This window comes from Copidosoma floridanum, unplaced genomic scaffold (genome assembly GCF_036245765.1).
Source record: "Copidosoma floridanum isolate Cflo_tuat_1 unplaced genomic scaffold, Cflo_Japanese_pri ptg000025l, whole genome shotgun sequence".
NCBI classification, from domain to species: domain Eukaryota; kingdom Metazoa; phylum Arthropoda; class Insecta; order Hymenoptera; family Encyrtidae; genus Copidosoma; species Copidosoma floridanum.
Genome location: NW_028321902.1, coordinates 2,994,664 through 3,017,850, shown reverse-complemented (window position 1 = coordinate 3,017,850; position 23,187 = coordinate 2,994,664). Strand labels below are relative to the sequence as shown.

Here is a 23,187-nt window from a genome sequence, read left to right as displayed (position 1 = left end):
CCTCATTTGAAGAGAAAATATTTACACTTTGTACTAGTTTAGTAAATGTTTACTTGGAAACTTTTTTTTTCTCTCTCAACGCTGTGCACTAACATTTCGACCAATATGATCGAATAAAAAAAAAAAAAACCACTATATACCAACATTTTCAATAAAACGGACAAACGAAGCTCTTCCAACCTCTTACCGTGTAACTCCTTCGCGCGAGAGTCGCTCCGCTATGAGCAACAAAAAACCGAAAAAAAAGAAGGGAAAAGCAAAAGAAATCGTCATCATATAGTCATCGTCGACCGGTTTACACTCGTACGTATAGCTTTTCAATCTCCATAAAAGACCGACGCCAACTGACTCACGTGAAGAAATATAAAAAAAAAAAAAAAGAGTAATGGTATATTGCAACTCTTTCATACATCCTTTTCCCCCCTAACGCATTTTACAATTTTCCATACAAAAAAAAAATAGAATCGCGATACCGATCTTCTTGCATCTTTTCACCAATTTACCGGTATTACGCGCATAAATTATTGTATTATGCAAACAGGAAGAGAACTGCGGTGCACTAAATAATTCAAGGTACATACATGTACAGGTTACACACACACCCGAAGCCAACATCGGTACAGCCTCCGAAATCGATTAGCGACTCGAAGCTAAAACATTTTTTTTCTTCTTCTCGGGCTCCCATATTTACATTAAAGTGCGTAATTTTAATTGACACTCCTACTCGGCTTTTATTAGGATTCTTTTTTTTTTTGTTCTTGCGTAAGCTCTTCCGCATAATATACATGTTCGGCAAAGTCATTGTTGCCGTCGCCGACAATACACGGAAGTCCAGTGCGCGTTGTTTATATTTTTTTTTTCCTGCGCGAACCTACAGATGTATTTGTCTATAAGGTTCGGGAAAAAAATCGTTCTCGGCACGCGTTACCTTTTACGTGGACCGCCATCGCATCGCACATACAGATGGAAAAAAAAAAAAAAAAAAAAAAAAAAAAAAAAAAAAAAAGATCGTCGTCGCGTCGACCTCATCATCATCATCGCGCGCGCGTCATTCGCGTGGGTGGGTGTAATATTATAAAGTCGGCGTTGGTGTTGTGAGCGTGACGTAGTCGCCATATAAAAAAAAAAAAAAAGCATTAGTTACGAGGCCTAACACATCCATATGTGTGAGCTTGGTTTTTGGAATTTCCGGTGTGGGCGCTAACGACGTCGGTATATACATGTTACTGTCAAAGGTTTTTTCGTACAAAAACGCAACGAGCAAAAAAAAAAAAAAAAAAATCGGTAGAGTTATCAACACTTTTTTTACTCGCATGCGAGAGAATTTTTTAAAATTAGTCCGATGATTTGGCAAACTCGTGCGAAGTGTTTTTTTTTCTCCCTCTCTCTGCCACGTTCACTTGGATTGGCGCACCGAAATGGTCACTTTTTTTGTTTTGTTTTGTTCTTTTTTAATGTCATTTGTGCGATTCAAAACAAGTTTCCCTTCATCCCACGCACTTGGTTAAAAAACTACTTCGACGGTACGTACTACAAATAAAAAAAAAGGAGGGGGGGTACTACACGTGCAATTCCTTACAATACTGGGTCAAGGTCGACTGCGCCCGATTATTGTCACGGTGTAAAAAAAACAAAAAAAAAACAAAAAAAAAACACGGTGCAGCCAAGCGAAGGTCACTGCCGGGGCGCTCTCCGAGCGTCTTAAAATATATACATTGTGCCAAAAAGTTGCACTTACAATGCGATTTATGGTGCACACGCGAGCCGTACAAGGTTACACCACTGCCTTTTAGGTCGAAATTTAAAAAGACCATCTACGAGCAACATCCATCCACCGCAAGTTGGTGACTTGTCTGTGGTATATGGATTATAATTTGAAATATCCATGCGCACCACACGAGAGCTTCAGATTGAAAGTTGGTCTTAAAATTGTAATGTGTTTTGTAAAATCCGAGAGGAAGAAAAAAAAAAAAAAATACAAGTGTCGCGGTCTCTCTCGAACTGATGTCTCCTCCGTGTGTGTATATGTGTATTCATTTAGGTGAGTATACGTTATTTATAGCAGTGACCGCGGCTTTCCGCGCGAGCGCTGAATTGTACCTGTCTACCCGACGATTCACTTTTTTCCCTCTACCATCTGTTTAGCCACTTTTTTTTTTTTTTCTTCGTGCACTCGATTGGTAATTGAAGTGTGTACACAATACACATGTTTGTTTTTTTTTTCTATTTGATTTTCATCATCATCGCGGCATGTAAACAAACCCGCAGCACTGCACGTGCCGGTTTTATTTTGGATCTTTTACACGCTCGCTTGTCGATGCTCAAAGTTTCGGGGTGACTCATGCTTGGATTTTTCCAACTTAATATCATCGAGTTGATAACATTTTTTAAAGGCGACATTCAAATATTTGCGTACGGCTCGACTTTCGTAATTCCGCAGGTATGCGCAAACAAAGCGCGTTGTAGTCACTCTCTTTTTTTTTTCACGTTTGTTTGAATAAAAAAAAATGATGTGTCTTTATACGGTAGCCAGTTTTCGTTTTTTCCTTGCGTATGGAGCTGATATGTAATAATTTTTTCGGTGAATCACTTTTTTGATTTGCACCTAATTGCACGTTGGAGCGCTCCATTGGACATCGCAAATGACGAAGTAAATGGATAGATATTGTTCCACGGAATCGAATTTAAAAAAAAAATTAATAACCTTTGTAATGATTTCCCCAGACGTTTGATTAAAAATTGTTAATTTTCGTCCATTTAACTACTACGACTTAATAGCTGCCAAAAACACGCTAGAAAAATTTCATTTTTGTTTTTTTTTTCAGTATCAGGTGAACACAAAGCGAGACACAAAGTGCTTGCAAAATAAAGTTTGTTTGAAAAAAAAGAAAAAAAAAAAAAGAATTAACCGTTTTGTCCTATACTATAATTCGGCGAAACGAAAGATATGGGCGCGCGTTTTTTTGTTCCACACTCCTTCGATACAAAAACGCGTGGGCATACGTCAACCTTTTTCTTTCCTTTCAGCGAATCGCGCACGAAAACAATATTTTATGGCACCGGTCGCTCCTTCTTCTGTTGATTTTGGGTCTCGGCTCTCTTTACTCTTTGTCGAGGATTTTTCGGTACACAAAATGTTTGTTTCTCTACTTTGCAACGTTTTCTTTTTTGCATAAAAACCAAAAGCCAAGTGGATCATCAAAACGTGTAAAATAAAAATTGCATCCTCCTCGGCTGAGCACTAAAAACGTTGCGAGGCACGTTAGCCACGTCCGAAGCTGAATACAAATGATAAAAACACTGCACCCTTCTTTCCCATCCAAACCCAAAAAAACCCTTTGGGTAAGCTTCCAAACTAAATCGCGAAGGCAAAAAAAGCGTCGCGACTCCGGTAAAACTCTAGCGCGCGGGGCAAAGATAAAAATAACGTTCGGTAGGAATGTTCGAGAAGGCGCGGGTGTCGTTTCTTCGGTTTGCTCGTTTTCTGGCTTTCAATCGAAAGGAAAAAAAACACACACACAAACATACCTACCCACTGATTTTCAAGGTATACGCTCGAGGCTTATTAATACACACTGTGGCGTCTAACCATGGCACTTTTTTTCCTCGTCACATTCACTTGAAGGAGTCAATGAAAAATATTAAAATTGAAAGAAAAAAAATGAGCAACACCGTAAAAAAAAAATACACACAAAAACTGGGCGCGGACCAAATACATGTAAGCGCGATCGGTTCGATCGCGAAATAAGAAAAGAAGCTGCGCGCGTGGCACGTCATTTTCTCGTTTCTGTGTATGTATATGCAGTTTCTTCTCTCTCGGAAAAGTTATTTCTAACCTGCGCGTAAGTGCATAATATATATACGTTTTTACGAAGATTATAAGTATGGGCACTTGGTGCTCTGCGTTTTTGATTGGTGTCTTAAGTTGGGAGGTGCATTTTTTTTTAAATTTATTTTTTTGCTAAATGAAACTTCGTCCATTACGACGTATCAATTTCTACCAATTCGCATGCCATACCAACACATGCTCGGCAATTCATACATTTTTATTTTTTTTACAAATAAGCTTGAATAGGATTGTATAGTTAATTAATTTCACTGGAAAATTTTATTTCATTGCTACTGGTAATTTCATACCCAACAAGAATGAATAGGGCAGTTTATGAAAATTATAATACGGTTTTTTTCAAAAACTTTGACCATTTATTGCTAGTAAAATAAGTTTTTCCAGTTTCAAAGAAAAAAAATTGTTAAAGCAACTATTGCCAAATCTGCAATGATCAATTATAACAATAAAAGTATAAAACCTTATTAATGAAGGACAAAACGAGAAATTATCGTATTAAAGCAGCGCAAGTAAAATTTATTAAGTTTGCATCGATCAATAAAAAATATTGGCCGAACGGGGTCACGTGTGAGTACATTATTCGGGCACACGAGATGCTTGAGCGCGTGTTCAGAAACGTGGCGCCGAATAAGGGCAAAGACCGAAGGAGGAGATGTTACGTGTGTTGAGACAAAATCAATTGTCCTTCGGGGCAAACGTTCGAGCGGAAAATTTCCAAGGAATCCCGAAAATTGTGGGTACCCCCTATAGGTATACAATAAAATAAAAATACACATCACAGAAGTCGTGAATCAGCACCAACCGGATTTTCGTATGTGTACTCGTTTCGCCTTGAATTGTCGGTTAATCATTAATTAACTGTATCGAAACAGTGTGTGATTAATTAATCAATAAATACTCGATGATAAAAAAATATTATAATAAATAAAATTTTTCGGGACGTAACATTGTGCTCTAAGTTACTTTTTTACAGTACTATACATGAAACCTGTCAAGCAATTATAACAAATAAAGATAAATACTAGAGAAAAAAGTATCAACTACAGTAACAAACTTATGTTAATAGACTAAGGTGGTACTTTTTCGAATGCTGTTGTCAGGTAAAAATTTTAGTGGCATATTGCATTCTAGTGGGAAAGAAAAATAAATATTTTGAACTCTAGTTGATATTCGTCAGTGTTACAGACCCAAATATTTTATTAGATAATTTGAAAAAAAAAAAAATACATACATATCACGTGGTTCATATATTTCTATGTTTTGAAAAAAATAACTTGGACAAAATGTTTCTCAACATACACTGGTATTATATGAAAAAATATTTTATTGAATAAACTTACGAATACAACATGTAAAATTTTTTTTGTCAACTGCTAAGTGGAGCAGTGATGAACTTACAGGAAAGTCGCGATCCAGATCGAGCCCTCGGCCGAATTTGGTTGCACTGTCGACGATGACCGGCGAGTCCATGTCGCCGGTCGCAGCTACTCTACTTTGTTGCACGGCTCTCAAATGAGTGCTTACTTATCTCTTTTAACTATTTTTTTTTTGCGCGCAACCTACACAAAACCGTTGTTTTTAACTCTTTATTTCATTATGATCTTTATCACTTATCGCGCTTTCTCTCACTTCTTTTGAATCAATAAATCGGGGGATGATATTTTTTCAAATTAATTAGTCGTAAGGACGTACGCGAGCGAGCTTTTTTGTTTACCATCTACTTTTTGGTGCTTCTAGTATTTTGCTGCAAGCTAGTTTTATAACTAAGAGATTTTGCTAGCTGTAATAAATCGAACAAAAATTAAAAAAACAACTAGCCCCATCTCCGTATTCAAACCATGATTGAAGGCCGCATTGCGTGCAAGTTTTAGCGATTAAAAATCGATTTTCATGTAAAGTAAACGTGTATTAAAAAAAAGAAAAAAAACCAAGCAGCTAAACATTTAAATATAAATGAGTAAGAGAAAGCGCAAACTGGATTAATGTTAAATTGTAAAAAAGTGTGCACACATAATATACAATATACACAGGCATTCTAGTGGTTAAATAAAAAAAAACAATTTTGAGTAATTAAACTCATTGAAAATACGAGAGGCAAAATTATTGTAATTGACGCGAGTAAATGTTTGTTCAAGAAAACTCGGACGGGACGTGAAATATTGTTATTGTTTGCGGCGAAATGAAGCTCGTGTATACTTTAAGCGACGCTTTATTTATAGTAACCTTGGGATATTTAAATTTAACTTTACTCGATCGCACGGATAAACCGGTTTTCATCGACTTTTTTTTTTTCTTCCCGAAATTTAAATGTCCCTCAGAGTAAACAATAATTTTTGGCTACCTATTTTGGAAGTTCAAAATCGAGAATACAAAAATAGACACTTTGTAATGAAACACCGTTTTAATTAAAAGAGTTTTGAATTTTTTTAAATACTTACTTTAACCGTTCAACCGACGCAATGTTCGATATGACTGTCAAAAGTAACAGAATACCTGCAAAGAATGGTCTCGAAGCAAGCTAACCTCTAACTAGTACGTGGTGTAATAATGTATGAAAAAAAAAAAAAACGAATGAAAAACGATGAAAAAAAAGAGAGGACCACTCGTATTTTCAAAGAGTAAGTAATACGTAATATCAAAGTGCTCAAATTAAGTGAAAAAAGTTGACAAGAAAAACATACACCCACAATACAATGTACATCCAACTCAAATAAACTGCGGATTTTACAAGTATATTATAACACAGCAAAAATTACCGATAAACAATTATCTCCTGTCCTGTTTTTGGCTTTTCTTGAAAAAGATCACTCGAAACAATAACCAAACAACCCTTGTGCTCGCGATAAACAAATTCGCGTGTGATTTCGAACACTGATCACTTAACCAAAAAAAAAAACTACTGCAATCTTGATAATTAAACTTCACTGATGATAATCAAAGGTAAACAGTTTTAAAGTACACTTTGAGCGACGATAATCACGTAATGTTATGCTCTCGGCGATCACTGGGATACTGAAGCGCGAGGTGGTCGTTAGCTCGAGTTAAATGCCAGAGACAGCTGAATCGTTGAGGGGGCGCACCCGTACGAGAGAAACGTTTTTTCGAGAAGCTCGAGAAAATGCTGGAACGTTCCGAGCGAGGCTCACACTCGTAGTTTGAATTTTCGGTGCCCCTCCTTTTTTTTATAGTTTTCTTTTATGTTTTTTCAACAGGTGTACATTTTCGTTATGTTTATAGTGTGCATTCAATGAAAACATGTACATATACTTATGACAAGTAACGTAATTCCCAATTAGTTTTATCGAAAAATACTTGTCTTTTTCACGCTAACGATCGTTACATCATGAATATTATGTAAATGTTTGGGTTCCAGCGAAAGTATGTTAATTATTTTCTGGATCGCATCATCATTAAAATAACTCAAGGTACTTGACAGGCGAGTGCACTTGAGACCGAAACAGTAGTTGATCATTCACGGAATGCGAACGTCACTGCGTGTATTTATGTACAATATTTCGAGTACTAAAGGTATTTTAAGAGCTCTAAAAAATTATTAAAAATTAATGTGTAATATTTGTTTTTCTCCATCCACCAACAGTTGCTACGTCACTGATTACACACAGATGATCGTGTATAGTTGAAGCTACTCTCACGAGATGTCACTTAGTTTTGGCGCGAAATTTATTGTTCAAAAAAATATTAATTTTCGCAACATTTTGCTTTATTCAACCTTCTCATATGGTTAATGAATAAAAAAAAGTTAAGTCACATGGAGAACTTGGCGACTCGTACAAACTTATGGAAAATGCAAAACAAGACGAGGATAAAGAAAGAAACAGACGTGTAAGCTTTTTTCTTTTTCCTCGACAAGTGATTCACCTGTCTCCTCTCCCCGGCCGCCCACGACATCTCGGCAACTCTAACAAGCAAACCCAACCAACGAAGGTCTGTCGCCTTTTTTTTTTTTTTTTAACTGCCCCACGTATCCTCGCCTTTTACGGCCTATACGGGCGCTGAGTTGCAGCTTCCCGGTTCGCGTGTGTTCGATGCAGACACGTTTTTCTTCGGCTTTTAATTTGTTGATTTTTCAAAAACGCGAGATCAACTGCGAGCGATTTATGGTGGAGTTGGGTATTTTTAGCGACTGCGCCCTGAGTTTACCGGTTTCTCGCTCCTTTTCTACTTAAAAAGACGAGATTTTTTTTTACTATTAAAGCTTTACTTATCCGATTGAGTTTTACTGTAATTGTTTTTTTCGATGAATTCGTTTAGTACGTGGTGGTAAGTGTACTTTGATGTCGACCTTAATTGTGATGCATATAAAGCAACGTTTTGTTACTTGTATTTTAAGGTAATCGTTGCCAAAAATTCAATACATACCCCAATGAAAAAATGACACACTTTGGTCCAATAAAATATTATTACTGTGATTTTAATGTACGTTATTGTCAAGAATAATGTAACAATTATTTTTTATAATACATCATGATAATAAAACAATACTCTTTGTAATAAAAAAATGTTTAATTATCATTATCCAATTAAACATATTTTTTTTTGTCTAATCAGCTATAATTTGTTTAAAAAGTACAATATTAGGAATTCAATCATTTGTACAAAACGATTTTCTCAACAAAGTAAAAATGATTTATTTACAAAGATTGTTATATTAATGGATGAATTACACAAAATTTTAAGCATAAAATCACAAATATAATATACCACTGTTATTTTTTCAATTATTCTCAAATTTTTAGGACGTACTTTCTTTGGATACCAAATCAAACAAATTTACAATACACGTACAAAAAAATAGTTGCAGCTTACTAGAGAAATATAATTGCATTGCACGCATCCCGAAAATAACACCAAATGGTCCTTGGATTAAAAAAAAAAACATGACTTAATAGCCACACTGATTGAATATATACTGCTGTTATGAGAGCCGTGCATACACACACACACACAATAGTAAATAAGAGAAGAAAAAAGGGCGATCGACCTTGTCGACCAGAGACATGCTTACGGTCAATTTTTTCCCTTGAACTCTGTACACTGTATATCATTTTCTTTTCCATCTTCGAAAACTAAAACAACTTTTCATCGGCTGTTTTTTTACCCACACGCGATTCCTAACAAATCGCCGTTTAAATTATTTTCATCCAAAACACAGGCAGTTCATCGAACGTGCAAAATTTACGATCGGCATATAGAGTTACCGATTACATCGACAGAAACAAAGGAGCTTGCTCGGCTTCCTCTTGCGCGTCGCGTTACGCGATCGGTGCACGTGGGCGGGTCGCGCAGTTGCGTTACACACGTTATACCGATCTCAGGGTCGAACCGATCTCTCTCACATCTAAAAAATCGATCTTTCGTTGCACTTGGCCGCATCCATCTCCACTGGCGCCTGTACACTGCACACACACTCTGCCCGTTTACACGCTTGTTAATGGTGCCGATTTTTTCTCCTTAGCGGAGCTCAAAAGCGACGATGAATCATCGTATACGAAGCTTTTTTTTTCGACGAATCATTGCACGTTGGTATTGTCAAGTGATGCACTTGTAATGTATTTCTGGGACGGTATTTTTAGATGAACCGATTCGCGAACCTGTATCATATTTTTTTTTTTCTTCGGGCAAATAGTTACCGATTGATTAATCGTTTTATTTTCGTGCAGCCTGGTGGGGATTTATTTTTGTCAATTTTTATTTATAGATCACTGTACTCATTTTTTTTAATGCCAAGCTTCGATATGACTCTTTCGGCAGATCCACGTCCTTGGACAGGTTTTCGATTTTGTTTCGTTTTCGAAGCTTACCGATCTTGCGATGCGTTTTTTGAGCGAAATATAAAATCCTTTTGATTACCTGGGTATTGTACCAACGTAGGTTCTAATGACAAGTATTTCCACGTACAATTAACGAGGAAGACAAAACTCGGTGGCAGCAGTCAAGGTCTCGCTATCGATCGATCACGAATCGAGTAATACATGTACTGTGTACACACACCATCTTTGGCTACACATACGCGTTCAGAGACGTGTTTTTCGTTTTTACTTATTTTTTTTTTTTTTTCGGGAGATGTTATCCCGTGCAGTTTCTTCCGGTATAAGGAACGATCGAGGTTTTTCGGCCGCTGGCCAACTGTTTCTTTTTGGTATATGTGCAATGGAGACTGCAGGCGACGTCGCGTCGCTTTAAATGTATCACGCACTCGCCAGTTACTTCTTTATATAAATCTTTGATTTTTTTTTTTTTTTTTTTTTAAATCAGTAAAGTGTGCAAAATCTTTACCAATTCTTTTTTTTTATGATTGAACTAAAGAATTATTGTATCTGAAAAGAATAATGTGATCATGAATTTTTGTCGGATGTAACAATATAATTTTAATAATTAAAATTAGTTAACAAACAATTATTGCAGTGCAAAATATTTACATACTTATTGAGAGCATTTTACCAAAGTGTCTGGACATTGAAGGTTGTAGTGCCGAGTGCACATGATATATATTTAACCAAAAAAAAAATCGATGACAAACATTTCTTTTCTTACTACCATAAGATTAGTAATCAGTAGCAAAACGAGGAACGCATTTATTTTCCTTACTTATCGTGAAGAAAAATCGACCCTAAATCCCAACACAAAAGCCAACTCGACCCGCGAATGGGATAAAAGAAAAAAAAAATCGATAAAAATGCAAATCTTACGATTAATCGCACTTATGTCCTTCCACACACGTTTTCCCATGCAATTGTCTAAAAACCACACACATATTCCACGGCATTCAACTCGCTCAGCTCGTATACAAATTTGGTCAAACGCGATAAATCCTAACACGACGAGGTCATTGCAGTTTTATTTAACGATCCGCGATTCAATCGCGAGAGCTCTGGTCTTATGTGTCTTTCGATCCTTTGGCCATGTACTTATAAAAAAAAAAAGGGTGTACGTGTATGTGCCACCTATACAACGCGTGTTGTCGTTGAAAAAACGCGAGATCTAATGAAGAGAGACGGGCTCGTAAATTCATTGGTATGACCCGGACGTGCGGGAGTGTACAAGCAGCACCACTTGTCGTTCTTCTCCGAGAAACGATAAATTATTCAGATGCTCGCCATCCGATCCCTTGTCATATACCCCGCCAACCTGATGGCTATGACAAAGAGAAGCCCCAGAGAAGCCGTACGTGCGTGTACAGTCGGGAGAGGACCTTTACGAGTATTTTGACGCACTTTATCGACGAGTTGTTGTACAAAAACGAGCACTTTCGTGTCCTTTCAAAAGGAAATAAAAAATAAAAAACGTTTTTGAAAAGATTTTATTGGGATACAAGCCTCCAGAAGTATGGAAAAATCAAAATCAGTGATTCGTGACATTTTTCTTTTTTTTTTTTGACATTTCAGAAAATATTTGTAGCTCTTTATTTATGTGAGAAAAGGTTGATACATTTTTGTCTCTACTTTTCCTTAAATTATTAACTAACAGTCATATCTGGAGGATCAAGAAAAAAAATGTATCACGCAATCACTCTCATTAAGTTTAATTTATCAGTGGAAATCTAATTTTTTTTTTTTATCCCGCAATGCCAAAAATCCCATCGTTTTCAAATGTTGAGTAAGTACTGTAAACAGATTTGGGCACAATTATTATTGAATTATCAAACAATTTAAAACTAAATATTTTTTCCTGAATGTCATGCATTATTTTTTGTTGAAATTTTTTTATTTTTTTATTAATTATTATTGATAATACAACTCCAAGAAAATTTTTATTTTACCTCTTATAAGTGCATTTTAGATGGTTAAGCTTATTGTAAAATATTGGAAATGAAATGTTGAAACACTTGTCAAATAACTTGACTCTTATTTTTATTTTAAATTTGAATGAATCGTTTTTGCTAGAAAAATTTTTGTCAATCACTGTGTTTTAAAATGTGAATGAAAAAAAAAAAAAAAATTTCTTTTTAGCAAAAATACAGTATCATATTATACTGCAAAAAAAAAAATTGAAAAAAAATGCATGTCCAAGTCTGATTATAAAGGATGGAATTACACCACAGCTGCAGTGGAAGGAAAGTCAGCTCGCGATCTCTAATTTGCATACACTGCACATTTATTCATGCATCTTGGGCGTGAAAATCGATTCGTATACACTATAGCTTGTGTGCTGTATAAGTACACGTAAACGAGTCCGTTCGGTCAAAAATTTTTCTAGATAAAATTTTCATTCAAGTGACCATGGGACATCATATTTTTTTTTCCTTGCCCCTTCGGGCACTCTCATTAACGAGAACCACACGGGATGCAGTAACCCATCGTATGCTCTTAGTTCAAAGGTCGTCACTCGTTGCTCATCCGTAAAAAAGGGAGGAAAATCAGATTCCTTGAAAAAAAAATTTTTTTTTCCTCATCACAAGGTGCCATTTTCATCAAGCCATTTTTGATAAAATTGAGATGAAACTCCGCAACGAGGTAAAGAGTTCCAGGAAAAAAGGCGAAACGCGATAGGTGGTAGCGCAAGGGTTCCCAATTAAACAAAAAAGTACAATAAAAACCTACTTACTATTGTAGTCCAAGCCAAGTGAATTATCGATTATATGTTAAAAAAAAGAGCGAGTTTTCATCAACAAAACGAAAATTCATTAGACTTAATTTGGTAAATTTTAACGCGTGTAACAACAATAGATAGATAGTATCTTTATTGGCATGAAATATACATATACAGCCAGACTGTGTGTAACAACAATCCGTTCACACACACACGTGTTGCCATCTTTCGGGACCAAAACAAACTGAGATCGGAAAACGGCAAGAAATACTTTTTTAATGACCGTTGATCGAGAAGCGCTCGTTTTTACAAGAACATATAAGTATATATATATATATATATGTTGTGTGTATAGTAATATTCCACTTTCGTTTCGATTTTCTGCAATTTTCAAATGTTAAAAAAATTATTTCTGCGCCGTATAGTTATGTAGATCCACATTGAAATGCAAAGTGGTTAGATAAAGATAATTATGTGCAATGATCATTTATTCATCTACACATATATTATACATGCGCCACCTAAGATATGTTACACATATTTTAAGCCTCGATCGTTACGAAATAAAAGATGTTGGCACACGCGGTGATCGGTATGTATTTTGTCGATGTTTAATTTATATAATGCTCGCATACGCGTCCTTGGAAGCCAGGTAGGGTATAATAAATATAAAAATAAACCATTTAAAAATATTGTAACGCACCATACCGATTTTTTTTGTCAAATAGTTACTGATGACAAAAACAAATCAAGTATAAATAATATAGTTGTCGCATCTCGATCGCGAACCCTATCCGGTCCCCCTTGTAGATCGGCAATTCCGACAACACCCAACCGATCTTTAACCACCGTACCGATGTAACCTTTTGAAAAAAACGCCCCAAAAACCCCGAAAAACCATCCGATCGACCGAAAAACACTAGCCGATCTCTCGCTCGCACCGGATCATCGATACGCCGACGATCGATGATCTACCCCGATCGATAGATCTACCAGGAGCGCACGAACCACGAGGAAGTATCTCGCGTGAGTTTCGCTCTCTCGCGCGCGTAGGTATATAGGTATACACCCTTCGGTTTGTGCGTGTACAATACACTCACACGCGCGCGCCTCGCTCGCCGATCTCCGAGACTATACTATTTCTGTCCTCTCTCCTCCTCTCGACTCTCTCATACTCTCATCTCTTTTTATTAAACGCGTATTATTATTATTTTTTATTTTTCACTCGTTTTCTGCCGATACACTTTGCCCGCTGTTACGTGTCACTGTATACAGTGTACGCATCTAATCAACATTATAACTTTTTCAATAAATACGCTGCTATTCATTTTTCATTTTTTTTTTTTTTTTCATACGGAGTTGTCATAAACCTTACCAAAGGATTACCACTTGATTGTGGATGAATTAACAAAACAAAAGTACAACAAAAAGGTTTCCAGGTATATTTACGGAAGACATTATATTTGCTAAGTAGCTTATATACGCGCTACATTTCGGGGATGAAATTCGTAGCATGTGCATAGGATAAGACCGGGCGTTGAATTTGTTACAGCGAAGCTATAAATACAACTGAAATGGGTCGCGTGTGTACGGATCGTTTGGTGATTAAAGTTCCAAAGTTTCGCTCTCTCGGCGAGTTATATGCTTGACATTTTTTTTAAAAGAAATCGGTAAGTACATTCTTTCACGCGCGGCAGCTGTACAACGAGAGCGACGAGTATGAAAGATATAGCTATACGAGGAGTAATGTACAGACAGGAGAAAGAGGGAGCGTTGGCGCGTCGGCGTACATTCATATATATATACGCATATTAAACTTTGCATGTAGATACACTTTCCCGCAGTTTCGACTTTTTCATTCATCCACGCGAGCACTTTGGCACTTTGTGCACAGCTGCTCGAGAGATACATTTCCTCGGGTATATGCCCTCTCTTTTTCTTTCAATTTCGAGCGAACAAATATCCCAAAATGCATTGGATCGGTACATGGATCGTACCGATTTTTCAACGATCGCGTCCATCTATATGTCATGAGGAACATATTTGACGATTGTTATTTAATGGATGGTTATTGAGTCGTAATCGAGTCGTATATGCGGGAAAATAAGAAAAGCTTGCAACTAGTATAAGTATACATGCATATTGATTATGCAACGCGACGAAGCGAGTAGAGAGAGAGTCGGAGCGTATAGCCGCTCGAGGCGCCCTTTCGCGCTTCTCTCTGATTCTGGGAAGATATTTTGCTCTGCTCTGTTGCTTTGGGTTACACTTTTGTTTATTTATTTATTTTTGACGCAAAAAGTGCTCCGAGAAAAAAAAAAATCACAATAATAATATGGTGATAGCGCTAGAAATTTTTAAGTAGATATATTATTATCGTAGTTTTTATATCGTTAGTTGAATTATAATAAGTGAAAATCACTGTTCGACAAAGCAAAGAGTAAAAAGTTTCCGAACAATGAAATAACATCAGTTTATCCAATACTATTTTTTTGTCTTTGTGATGTTAGTACTTACGATTATTATTTGCTAGAATGAAACTAAGATTGTTACTTAGTTTTGTCGATTTAGTTGATCAGTTTATAAAATCAATGAGAAAAAAGTTTTTTTTTTGTAACCATCAAACATACAAATAACTCCTAGTGCTATGGCCTTTATTTATTCATAAAAAAAAGAGTATCATGATAAGGAATGAAAAAAATTGTTTGGCAATGGTCACAGTAACAGAACACAAAGGAAGCCAAAGAAAAAAAAAAAAAATCGAGCCCCGCGCTATCGTCGACACGATACGAATAGGTGTGTGCTCTTGCAAAACCATACACCGGAGCACCTAAAAGATAAAAAAAAAAAAAAAAAAGGTAATAAGAAGAGAAAAAAAGCCGCGTGAGCCATTCGCGCTTTTATTGTAACACTGCGTACGCGGCTCGCGATAAAAGGGAGTGGTCTCTTTGGCGACTAGGCTCGCCGTGGGATAGTATCCTCGACTTGCGCAAATGCGCATGTGAAATTTCACTTTGGCGGCAATGAGGTATTCCTTTTTTCCGGGACTAAAACATTCGTTTTTACACGCATCCGCGTGTGGATACTATATGCTCGTTTGGACGGAAAAATGCGAATGGAAATCTTCCGAGTGTCCCCCTTTCTTGCAAAGATTCGTTGATTGTTCTCGCGATTGTATACGTTTAGATCGGAATGTCGACGCGTGTTGTGCCAATGTTTTTTCATACGTTTCGTTGGAATTTAATAATTACAAAAAATAATCGACCGCGACTTTTTCCCTCGATCTCATTTATGTGGAAAAAGATTTTTAAATATTTATACATATACAATAAAATTTTTGTTTACGTATAACTTTGCTTTTTTTTTTTTAAATTAAGTTTTTATATACAGCTGTAAAATTGCAATTACATGAAAATAGAGGAAATGTGTCAAAAAAAACTAAAGTTTAGTAATCTTTAAATATTATTTAAACTGATTATTTATGGATAATCGTGCTGTTACGTGTAAGAGTCAATGACCCTTGAAATAAAAATTAAAATTACAACCATATAAAAAGTGTCGTCGAGCCACATGTGTATACATTTTTTTTACGCAGGAAAAAAAAAGTGTATAAAGTCTGTCAAAGGATCACTGTGCTCGCTGCTGAATCATCCGGTGAAAAGAGATCGAGGCTGTTGATTTATGCGCTCGTCGTCGTCGATTTTTTTTTCTCGATTTTCTGAGGAATTCAAAGTGACGCTGATGACTGGCGTTCCTTCGACAACCGATGACGATCATAATTTGTGGGCATGTGTGTACTTAAGTGGTAGTTTGTGAGCTGTTATGTGCACTCTGTGCACCGGAAATCACAGCTTAAATCGTAATATTGCCGGTATACAACGAACCCGTTAAATGACGAGGATTTTTCATTTGAAACTTTATTTATTTATTTTTTTTTTTTTTTTACTAGGTAAATAGTATACAAATAATTACAACTTTGTAAAAATGCATTTCGTGTCTCTAGAAGATTAAAAATATACGTGTAGATTTTCAAAATTATTTGATTAAATATCTTTTCCCTGAGTCAAACGAACGAAAAAAAAAGTAGATGGCACAAACATTGGGTTATATACTAAAAGAACATTTTTTTAGAATCAAAAATACATTTCTCTTGAAGAACTTTTGACATATAAGATTAAATTTTCTCACTTTAAAGAAAACATTTGTTCCAAACACGAAAATATTTACAACGTAAGGCAATATCTTATTTCTAGAGAAAATTGACTCTGTACTTCTACAGGTTCCACAAAATTTTGTTTCTCTTAGTGCTGCAGAAATGTATAGACAAATAAAAAAAAAAAACTAACGCATCAATATGCTCATGGAAAAAATTAAAACTCTGGCAACTTCTATGACACGAAAACAACGAAAAACTTTGAGCTGTTAGCCAACGAAAAATTAAACCCACAATCAGTAAACTGTAAGGGAATTCTTAACTATTTCCATCAAAGTCAATCATCACAAAGTAAAATATTCCTTCTAAAACCCTTTGAAAGTACACCCACGAAGGAATGTACAAAACGTGTTGGACACAAAAAAAGAATAGAGAGACACAAAAGACCAGAGGGGGACGGCTGAGCGTCTCGATGTAACAGCCAGCGTTGCTTTACCCATACACTTATACATTCCCACATAATGTAAGGTTGCGCAAGCCTTTGGGAGCGTGTGTTTATTATAAGTACCAATACAGAGGTGGTATAACAACTCGGATCGGAGCACATACTCATATAGGTGTACGTATATATTTATAATATTCGTATGGCCTGCAGCACTTTTGCCAAAGAAAGTTTATAACGGCGCCTTGTTGCTGCATCAGGTGTATACGGTGTACAACAGTACCAGGCTTTGTGTGACATTATTAGATGATTCTGTGTTCACATGGGAGGGAAGATTATTTTTTGTACTATTTGCATTTCATTCCTAGAAAACGGGACGTTGGACTGCGTTGTGACTGGTGCTAAAACTGTACATTGCAAATATACTTTTTTTTTTTTTGCTGAGGTATATTTTTAATGCTGTATCTTTATGAAGAAACGCAAACAATACAATTAGTAGTTTATATGTTACGGATGATGCTTTTTACTTTGCATTGCAAACCAAAAGAACAAAAGATCCTTACAATTTGTTGCCTTTATCCGTAAGAAACAAATTATTTAAGTGTTGTATTACGAATAAGAAAATTTTCTCAGCAAAAAAAAAGTGCACTTAACGAAGGAGAGGAAAAAAATTTTAACCGATAAAACAAATAAATTGCACTCCCGGAGGAGCAAACGTCGCGATAACCAAGAGAAAATGGCAAAGCAGCTCTTACACGCCAACTCCTCAACACCTGTATGCACAAGCCATCAGCGTACAGCATTTTGGCAGAGGTTTAAGCTATATACACACATCCCAAATACTCAAGGGAGCCTTTGTCTCACCAAAGCCGTGCGGAACGAACGGCCTGCACTTATAAAATAGAACCAGTTTTTCCTCATCTCTCTGCATACCTACATGCGGGGTCTGAAATTCGAGCGTGTCCCTGCTTATTGGGAGTGATCTGAGACGCTGCGCAGGTAAAAAGTTAATGCATAACTCTGTACCCCCACACACTCAATTACGGTTAACAAAAACTTTGAGCCAAAACAACACGTCTACATTATACACATTTTACATGGGTGCTTGCATCCCAACACCCTTACCATCCAATAATAGTATCAGAAGGAAAATCTAAATTAGCCATCGTATATATCATAACGAATGGGGCAAACCTCGCGAGTCTTAGCAAGAGGAGCAGAAACATGCATAGCGAATTTTAAATAGAACTCGTGTGCTCACTGTAATATTTTTTACACATGGGCGGAAATTTGTCCAGTATGTAATATAAAGTCGAGTACGCGGTGCTTATACGTTTGTATGGCTATTTTTAAAATTTTTTTTTCAGCAAGGGAATGTGGTGTTCGTCGATGAAAACCGGGAATATTATACGAGAAATACCGCCGCACGAGCGTCTTTGTGTCAATATTGAATGGACGTCGAAAGGGGGCGAAATGGAAGAAATAGGGGGAAAAATCTACGAAGGGGAAGAAACTCGTCATAGCATGGCGCAGAGATGGAGTCTTGTTTTTCTTTGGGATGTACGTATACATGTATACTCGAGTGTGAAATATTTGGCTTAACATCGTTGATTGACACGCGTATTTGGATTTTTTTTTTTTAGTTTTTGCACAATACACATCTGTAAAGTTTTATTCAATGGTTGAACAATTTTTTTCGGACGATTAATTGCCTGAATGTATATTATATTCGAGGCTCTTTGAAGCGAAGTAGAGAGAGAGAGAGAGTCTCGACACGCGTGCCCGGTTATTTTGAGAATCAGCCGGCCACACTGGCATATATAGAGGTAAAGCTCGCAAGCTGCTGCAGCGACAGAATCAAGGAGCCTTCCTCGAGAACTTTCTCAAAGCTTCTAATGCGTGACCGTTTTCTCCACGTGGATGTCGGTACGCGTGAGCTCCATGGCTTTTACGAGCGTTGACATCTTGCGAAATTTTTCTGTTTATTTTATTCGTGTGTACAAAAGTTTATTAATACTTTTGATTTTTTACCCCGAACGATAAGCATCTCGCTGACGTGTTCGAAAGACACTGTGTAGGAAAAATCTGAGCTGGAATGTTTCGAGTAATAAAAGAAGATATTCAAACATCATAAAAACGTGTACATTGTGCGGGCGTTTTGTGTACACATACGTACCTGCACATTTGTCTTCTTTTTGGTTGAAACAATGTTACTACTACCAATTATTAATCAACACAAACCTTTTTTATATTTTTCGTACCATCTACCAGTGTTATTATATAACATTTTTTTTTTGGAATATTTATCGTCAGCGGATTGATGATCCATGAATTATTTCTTCCCAATTGAACAATTCCATGTATCATGAGAACGCCTTAAATTCTGTAACAAAAATACACTCAGCACACAAGTGGCTGTGACGTGGTAAAAGCGTTTCATTGATTTTTAAAATAAGCTTCATGTTCACCAGCACACGATATTGAAAAAAATCTTTCAGTACTGCCATACTCTAGCTTATAGGCCTGTGATATCGCATTCTTCAAAGAGCGAAGTTTATCAATTGGATTTAACAATCGTTTGAATACGTCTTCGACGCCTTTTTTTAACTCGCTTAACAATTTTTCAAAATCTTCCTTCGTGTGACTGTCGTTGTCTACAATATGAATCATGTCTAGGTATGGAGTCATTTGAGACATCATGTTACAATATGAAATATCATTCTGTAACAAATGTATGGATATAAATAATTTTGCGAAAAAAAAAGACTATAAGCAATATGTTAGGATGGTAAGGTTGCCTTACCAATTCAGCGTAGTGAACCCAATTGTATTTACAAGCCACACATTTACAATGAAAACCATAGCCTTCTTTGAGTATCTCTCTTGTGTTGTCGCAAGGCCTTTGGTGGTACAAACCAAGATAATCAATGAATATCTAAAAAAAACCACGTGTACATAGAAATCAATCAAAGCTGCGTTCAATGAATTTTTGTGTTGGATCAGCAATGCACTGCTCTAACGCGAATTTAAAGTCAAACCTGGGTATTTTTTTTAATAGGCTCCGCTGCGTAGATCACGACTTTTGAATCGTCTATGTAAAATCTTTCTGCGTTAGCAGCACATAAACAGCAATTGTTGAAGAAGCTGCCAATGAGCTGTAAACTGATACCCTTGAGACGTGGAAATATCAAATATGGATTTTTGCAGAGTATTTCACGGTCCTTGATAGACTCTTCTTTACTGAATAGATTATTTTGTATCTGATAAAAAGCATATGAAAATTTAAGAAACCACATTCTAGATTTTTTAAACATAAATTATAATTTGTTTTTACATAAAACTTGTTTGCACTGGTAATTTTGGTGAGTTTTAAAATTGAAGCTCCCAAGAAAATGAGATTTTCGTTTTTGGTTGGATCACTATGAAATATTTCATTCTCAGAATCCCATTGCTCCAGAAATGGTGGGAATTGAATAATGGAAAGCAAACTTTTGGTCAAACTCTCCAAGATTGCGTCCTTAAAATCTTTTGTATTGTTACTTGACAAAGTGTACATAAACTTAATTAAGTTTTCGTGTTTAGTGATGGAATAACACCTTTTGAACCTGTCTAAGATTAAACAGTAATATTCAATTAGTATCAAGTCAACAGAAAATGATCACCTCTTTCCAAAAGATACCTTTATCGGCCTCAATTTCCATCAACTCAGCTTTAAGTTCATTCAAACTACCAGCCTCCTTGATCAGCATGATGAAAATTCTAACAGCTAGTTTCAAGCACATGGTGGTGGTCTCAGGCTCCTTTATCAGAGGAATAATGGGACACTCCCACTCGTGATACTTTATCCAAGCTTCTTCTTTACACTTTTTCGAGCAAAACATGAACGAGCTGCAGAAATCACAAGGTATGCCCGTCAGTGTCACAGCCAAACAATGAGCGCAGAACAACATTGGATTATACGTGTCATTGGGAAAAACAGCATATGGTTTCTCCACCATAATGACATCCCCAGGTCTGATGTTCTTTTTGGCGATCAAGTGCCTGCCGTGTTCTTTGGAATACTTCATCTTCACAACATTGAACAAGTTTTGCTTTTCCTTTTCAAACAGGCATTCCTTGGACTTGCTGTTGTCGTATTTTTTTGCAGCTCGCACATTGGAGTCCAAAAGCGATCTAGTAGTTAAAATCAAATTGGCAAGGGACAGCTGTCTCTTGCTGTCGGTAATTCTATTGAAGCACTCAACTGCTCTGCTATAAGCTTGCTCGTTACCAGGTAAACCATCCAAAGTCAGACAAGTAACCTTGCGACAGTACAATTGGATCTTTAGTACATCATCCTCTGTAATTTCCAGTGCTCTGTCAATGTCCGGTATACACTGGCTTTTGTGCTTGTCCTTGCAAAAATGAAACAAAATAGCAGATCTGCTCGAGTAGGCGAGAGCCAGTTCTTGAGATCCAGCGGGAGCTAGGGCTACGCTTTGCGAGTAGAAGTGCAGTATGTCTTCGTGCTGCTGTGGCGTGTGTTCCGATAGCTTGAAAAGATTGTCACCTTCGATTCTCGCGCTTGTTGACCGTTCTCTGGATTTATAGATGATACGCTTGCCGAGCTTGAACTCGTACTTTTGGGAGGCAAGGATACCCAACTGCTTGACGATTTGCTGTCGTTCGGTGTTCATTTTTTTTTTTTTCTTTATGCTGTGTGTGGTGCACGAGATGGTCCAGATACTTTGTATATTGTTGACAGTCGTAACAAACACAAAACTTTGATAAACACTAGATTATGGGGTAAAAGAAAAAATTTTGATCCTGCAGACAGCAATCGGTACACAACATATCACTAACATATATTTATACACATACAAGTCTATAGAGGTTAAATCGGCGTAACATAACCTAACAGAGACTTTAAACCGAGATATAATTCATACTAGAGTATACTTGTACGTATGTCACAATCGCAACTTTATCTTATCGCAACAACGCACATTAACTTAGCAGTTAAGCGAGAATAGAACACACAGCGGACACGTTGTGTTGTTGAAAAAGTATTGCACAAATATATCTTAACTTCGGAACAACAATAAACAACGATTAGGTAAGTACGCGAGTTCGAGTCTATCTTGTTTTTTTGATCCGGCATCTGGTTCAGGGCGCTCACTTGACAAATAAAGTTTATGACGTGTAAAAAAAAGCTATGTACTTAGGGAGTGTTTTTTTTTTACAATCACAAAGAATATAACATATAACATACATCATAAATATGTTGATGGAAATATTATTGTGTGTTTTTATTATTAGCTGTAAAACATATGTAAACGTATATGTAAGTACAAACATTTGTGTAAAGTTTCATTTTTAGGGGCGCTCTCTATTTTCCTTTGACTTTTGTTTTCTTTGCACGTGCACTTTTCACGCGCTTTTTGAACCCTCTCACGATAAAAATTGAAGAAAAAAAAACACGTTGTTCACACACTTGTTACCTGTATTGAAAGATACCGATTTCGCCCATACAGCACCAAAACTACTAAGAAACATTAGCCACACAAACAAACGATGCGTTCTACCATTACTATATGCAACAATGCACGTAAAATTCGATGGTGTGGAAGCAAGACCAAAATCTTCTTTACAATTTTGTAACGATCGGTCCAGGTGTAACGTAAGTTAACACACACGAATGGCGTAAGTATAAATGTTTACGCCTCCGCGCAGTTGCAAAGCTGATTAACGTGAAAGTCAAAATGAAAAACTGCTCTCTCCCGGCGAATCAGCAGCTGATGGCAAAAGCGAACAAAAGCGACGAGGAGGAAGACACAATGCAATTAAACGAGCCCCCCATCGAAAGTATATATATTGGGGAGCTCTCCTACCCCCCTATACACTTGAATTTAAACGAGATCAATATATTATATACGCGAGACAAGGGGGGTCCTTTTAACGCACAATGATGTATATGTATATATGGGTAGGTGTACTGTGTGGGGGGATGGCGCTCGCAAAAGAGACGTTTTCGGGAGGGGGGAATATCGGTTTAACCGCCTCATCGCGCTTATCTATGATCGGTATACACATACACGCGTGGGTGCACGGTTTGGATGTATATTTACGGGGGTGTTATCTCGATTTTTCCTCCGTGCGTTTGCATCGGAAATTGTCTTCAACTGTTTATACGGAAAGAACGATTACGTTGCATTT

At 36.7% G+C, this 23,187-nt stretch overlaps 2 protein-coding genes across 4 annotated transcripts in view; both read right to left on the bottom strand.

The window, feature by feature from the left end:
- Positions 1–23,187, bottom strand: part of stv (BAG domain-containing protein starvin) — a 36,338-nt gene that overhangs the window by 4,469 nt on the left and 8,682 nt on the right. The window contains exons 1-2 of one of the 2 annotated variants that reach the window (XM_014357151.2): positions 6,604–6,866; positions 5,246–5,406 (exon numbers count right to left, since the gene is read on the bottom strand). The exons of the other annotated variant lie outside the window; for it this stretch is intronic. Coding sequence (XP_014212637.2) covers positions 5,246–5,317 — 72 coding nt within the window. The 5' untranslated portion in view covers positions 5,318–5,406; positions 6,604–6,866. Of the gene's footprint in view, positions 1–5,245; positions 5,407–6,603; positions 6,867–23,187 lie in introns of those variants that run through there. 2 annotated transcript variants of the gene reach the window in all.
- LOC149373918 (uncharacterized) lies at positions 19,205–21,785 on the bottom strand. 2 transcript variants are annotated; one of them, XM_089595367.1, is made up of 6 exons: positions 20,672–21,785; positions 20,327–20,601; positions 20,031–20,252; positions 19,796–19,927; positions 19,461–19,713; positions 19,205–19,375 (listed from the first exon to the last, which is right to left on the bottom strand). In XM_089595367.1, exons 1-6 carry the CDS (start codon positions 21,666–21,668, stop codon positions 19,356–19,358), a joined length of 1,899 nt encoding a protein of 632 aa, XP_089451493.1. In that variant the 5' UTR covers positions 21,669–21,785; the 3' UTR covers positions 19,205–19,355. The 2 variants fall into 2 exon arrangements, with proteins under 2 accessions (XP_089451493.1, XP_089451492.1); XM_089595366.1 differs by having other exon boundaries at positions 19,205–19,713.

Bases quoted from the DNA above. Each gene is read 5' to 3' on its own strand.
- LOC149373918 (XM_089595366.1), bottom strand. From the start codon at position 21,668: ATGAACACCGAACGACAGCAAATCGTCAAGCAGTTGGGTATCCTTGCC. The intron at 20,253-20,326 runs GTAAAAACAAAT...GCTTTTTATCAG, and splicing joins CCAGTGCAAACAAGTTTTAT to ATACAAAATAATCTATTCAG. The intron at 19,714-19,795 runs GTAAGGCAACCT...CATTTGTTACAG, and splicing joins GGGTTCACTACGCTGAATTG to AATGATATTTCATATTGTAA.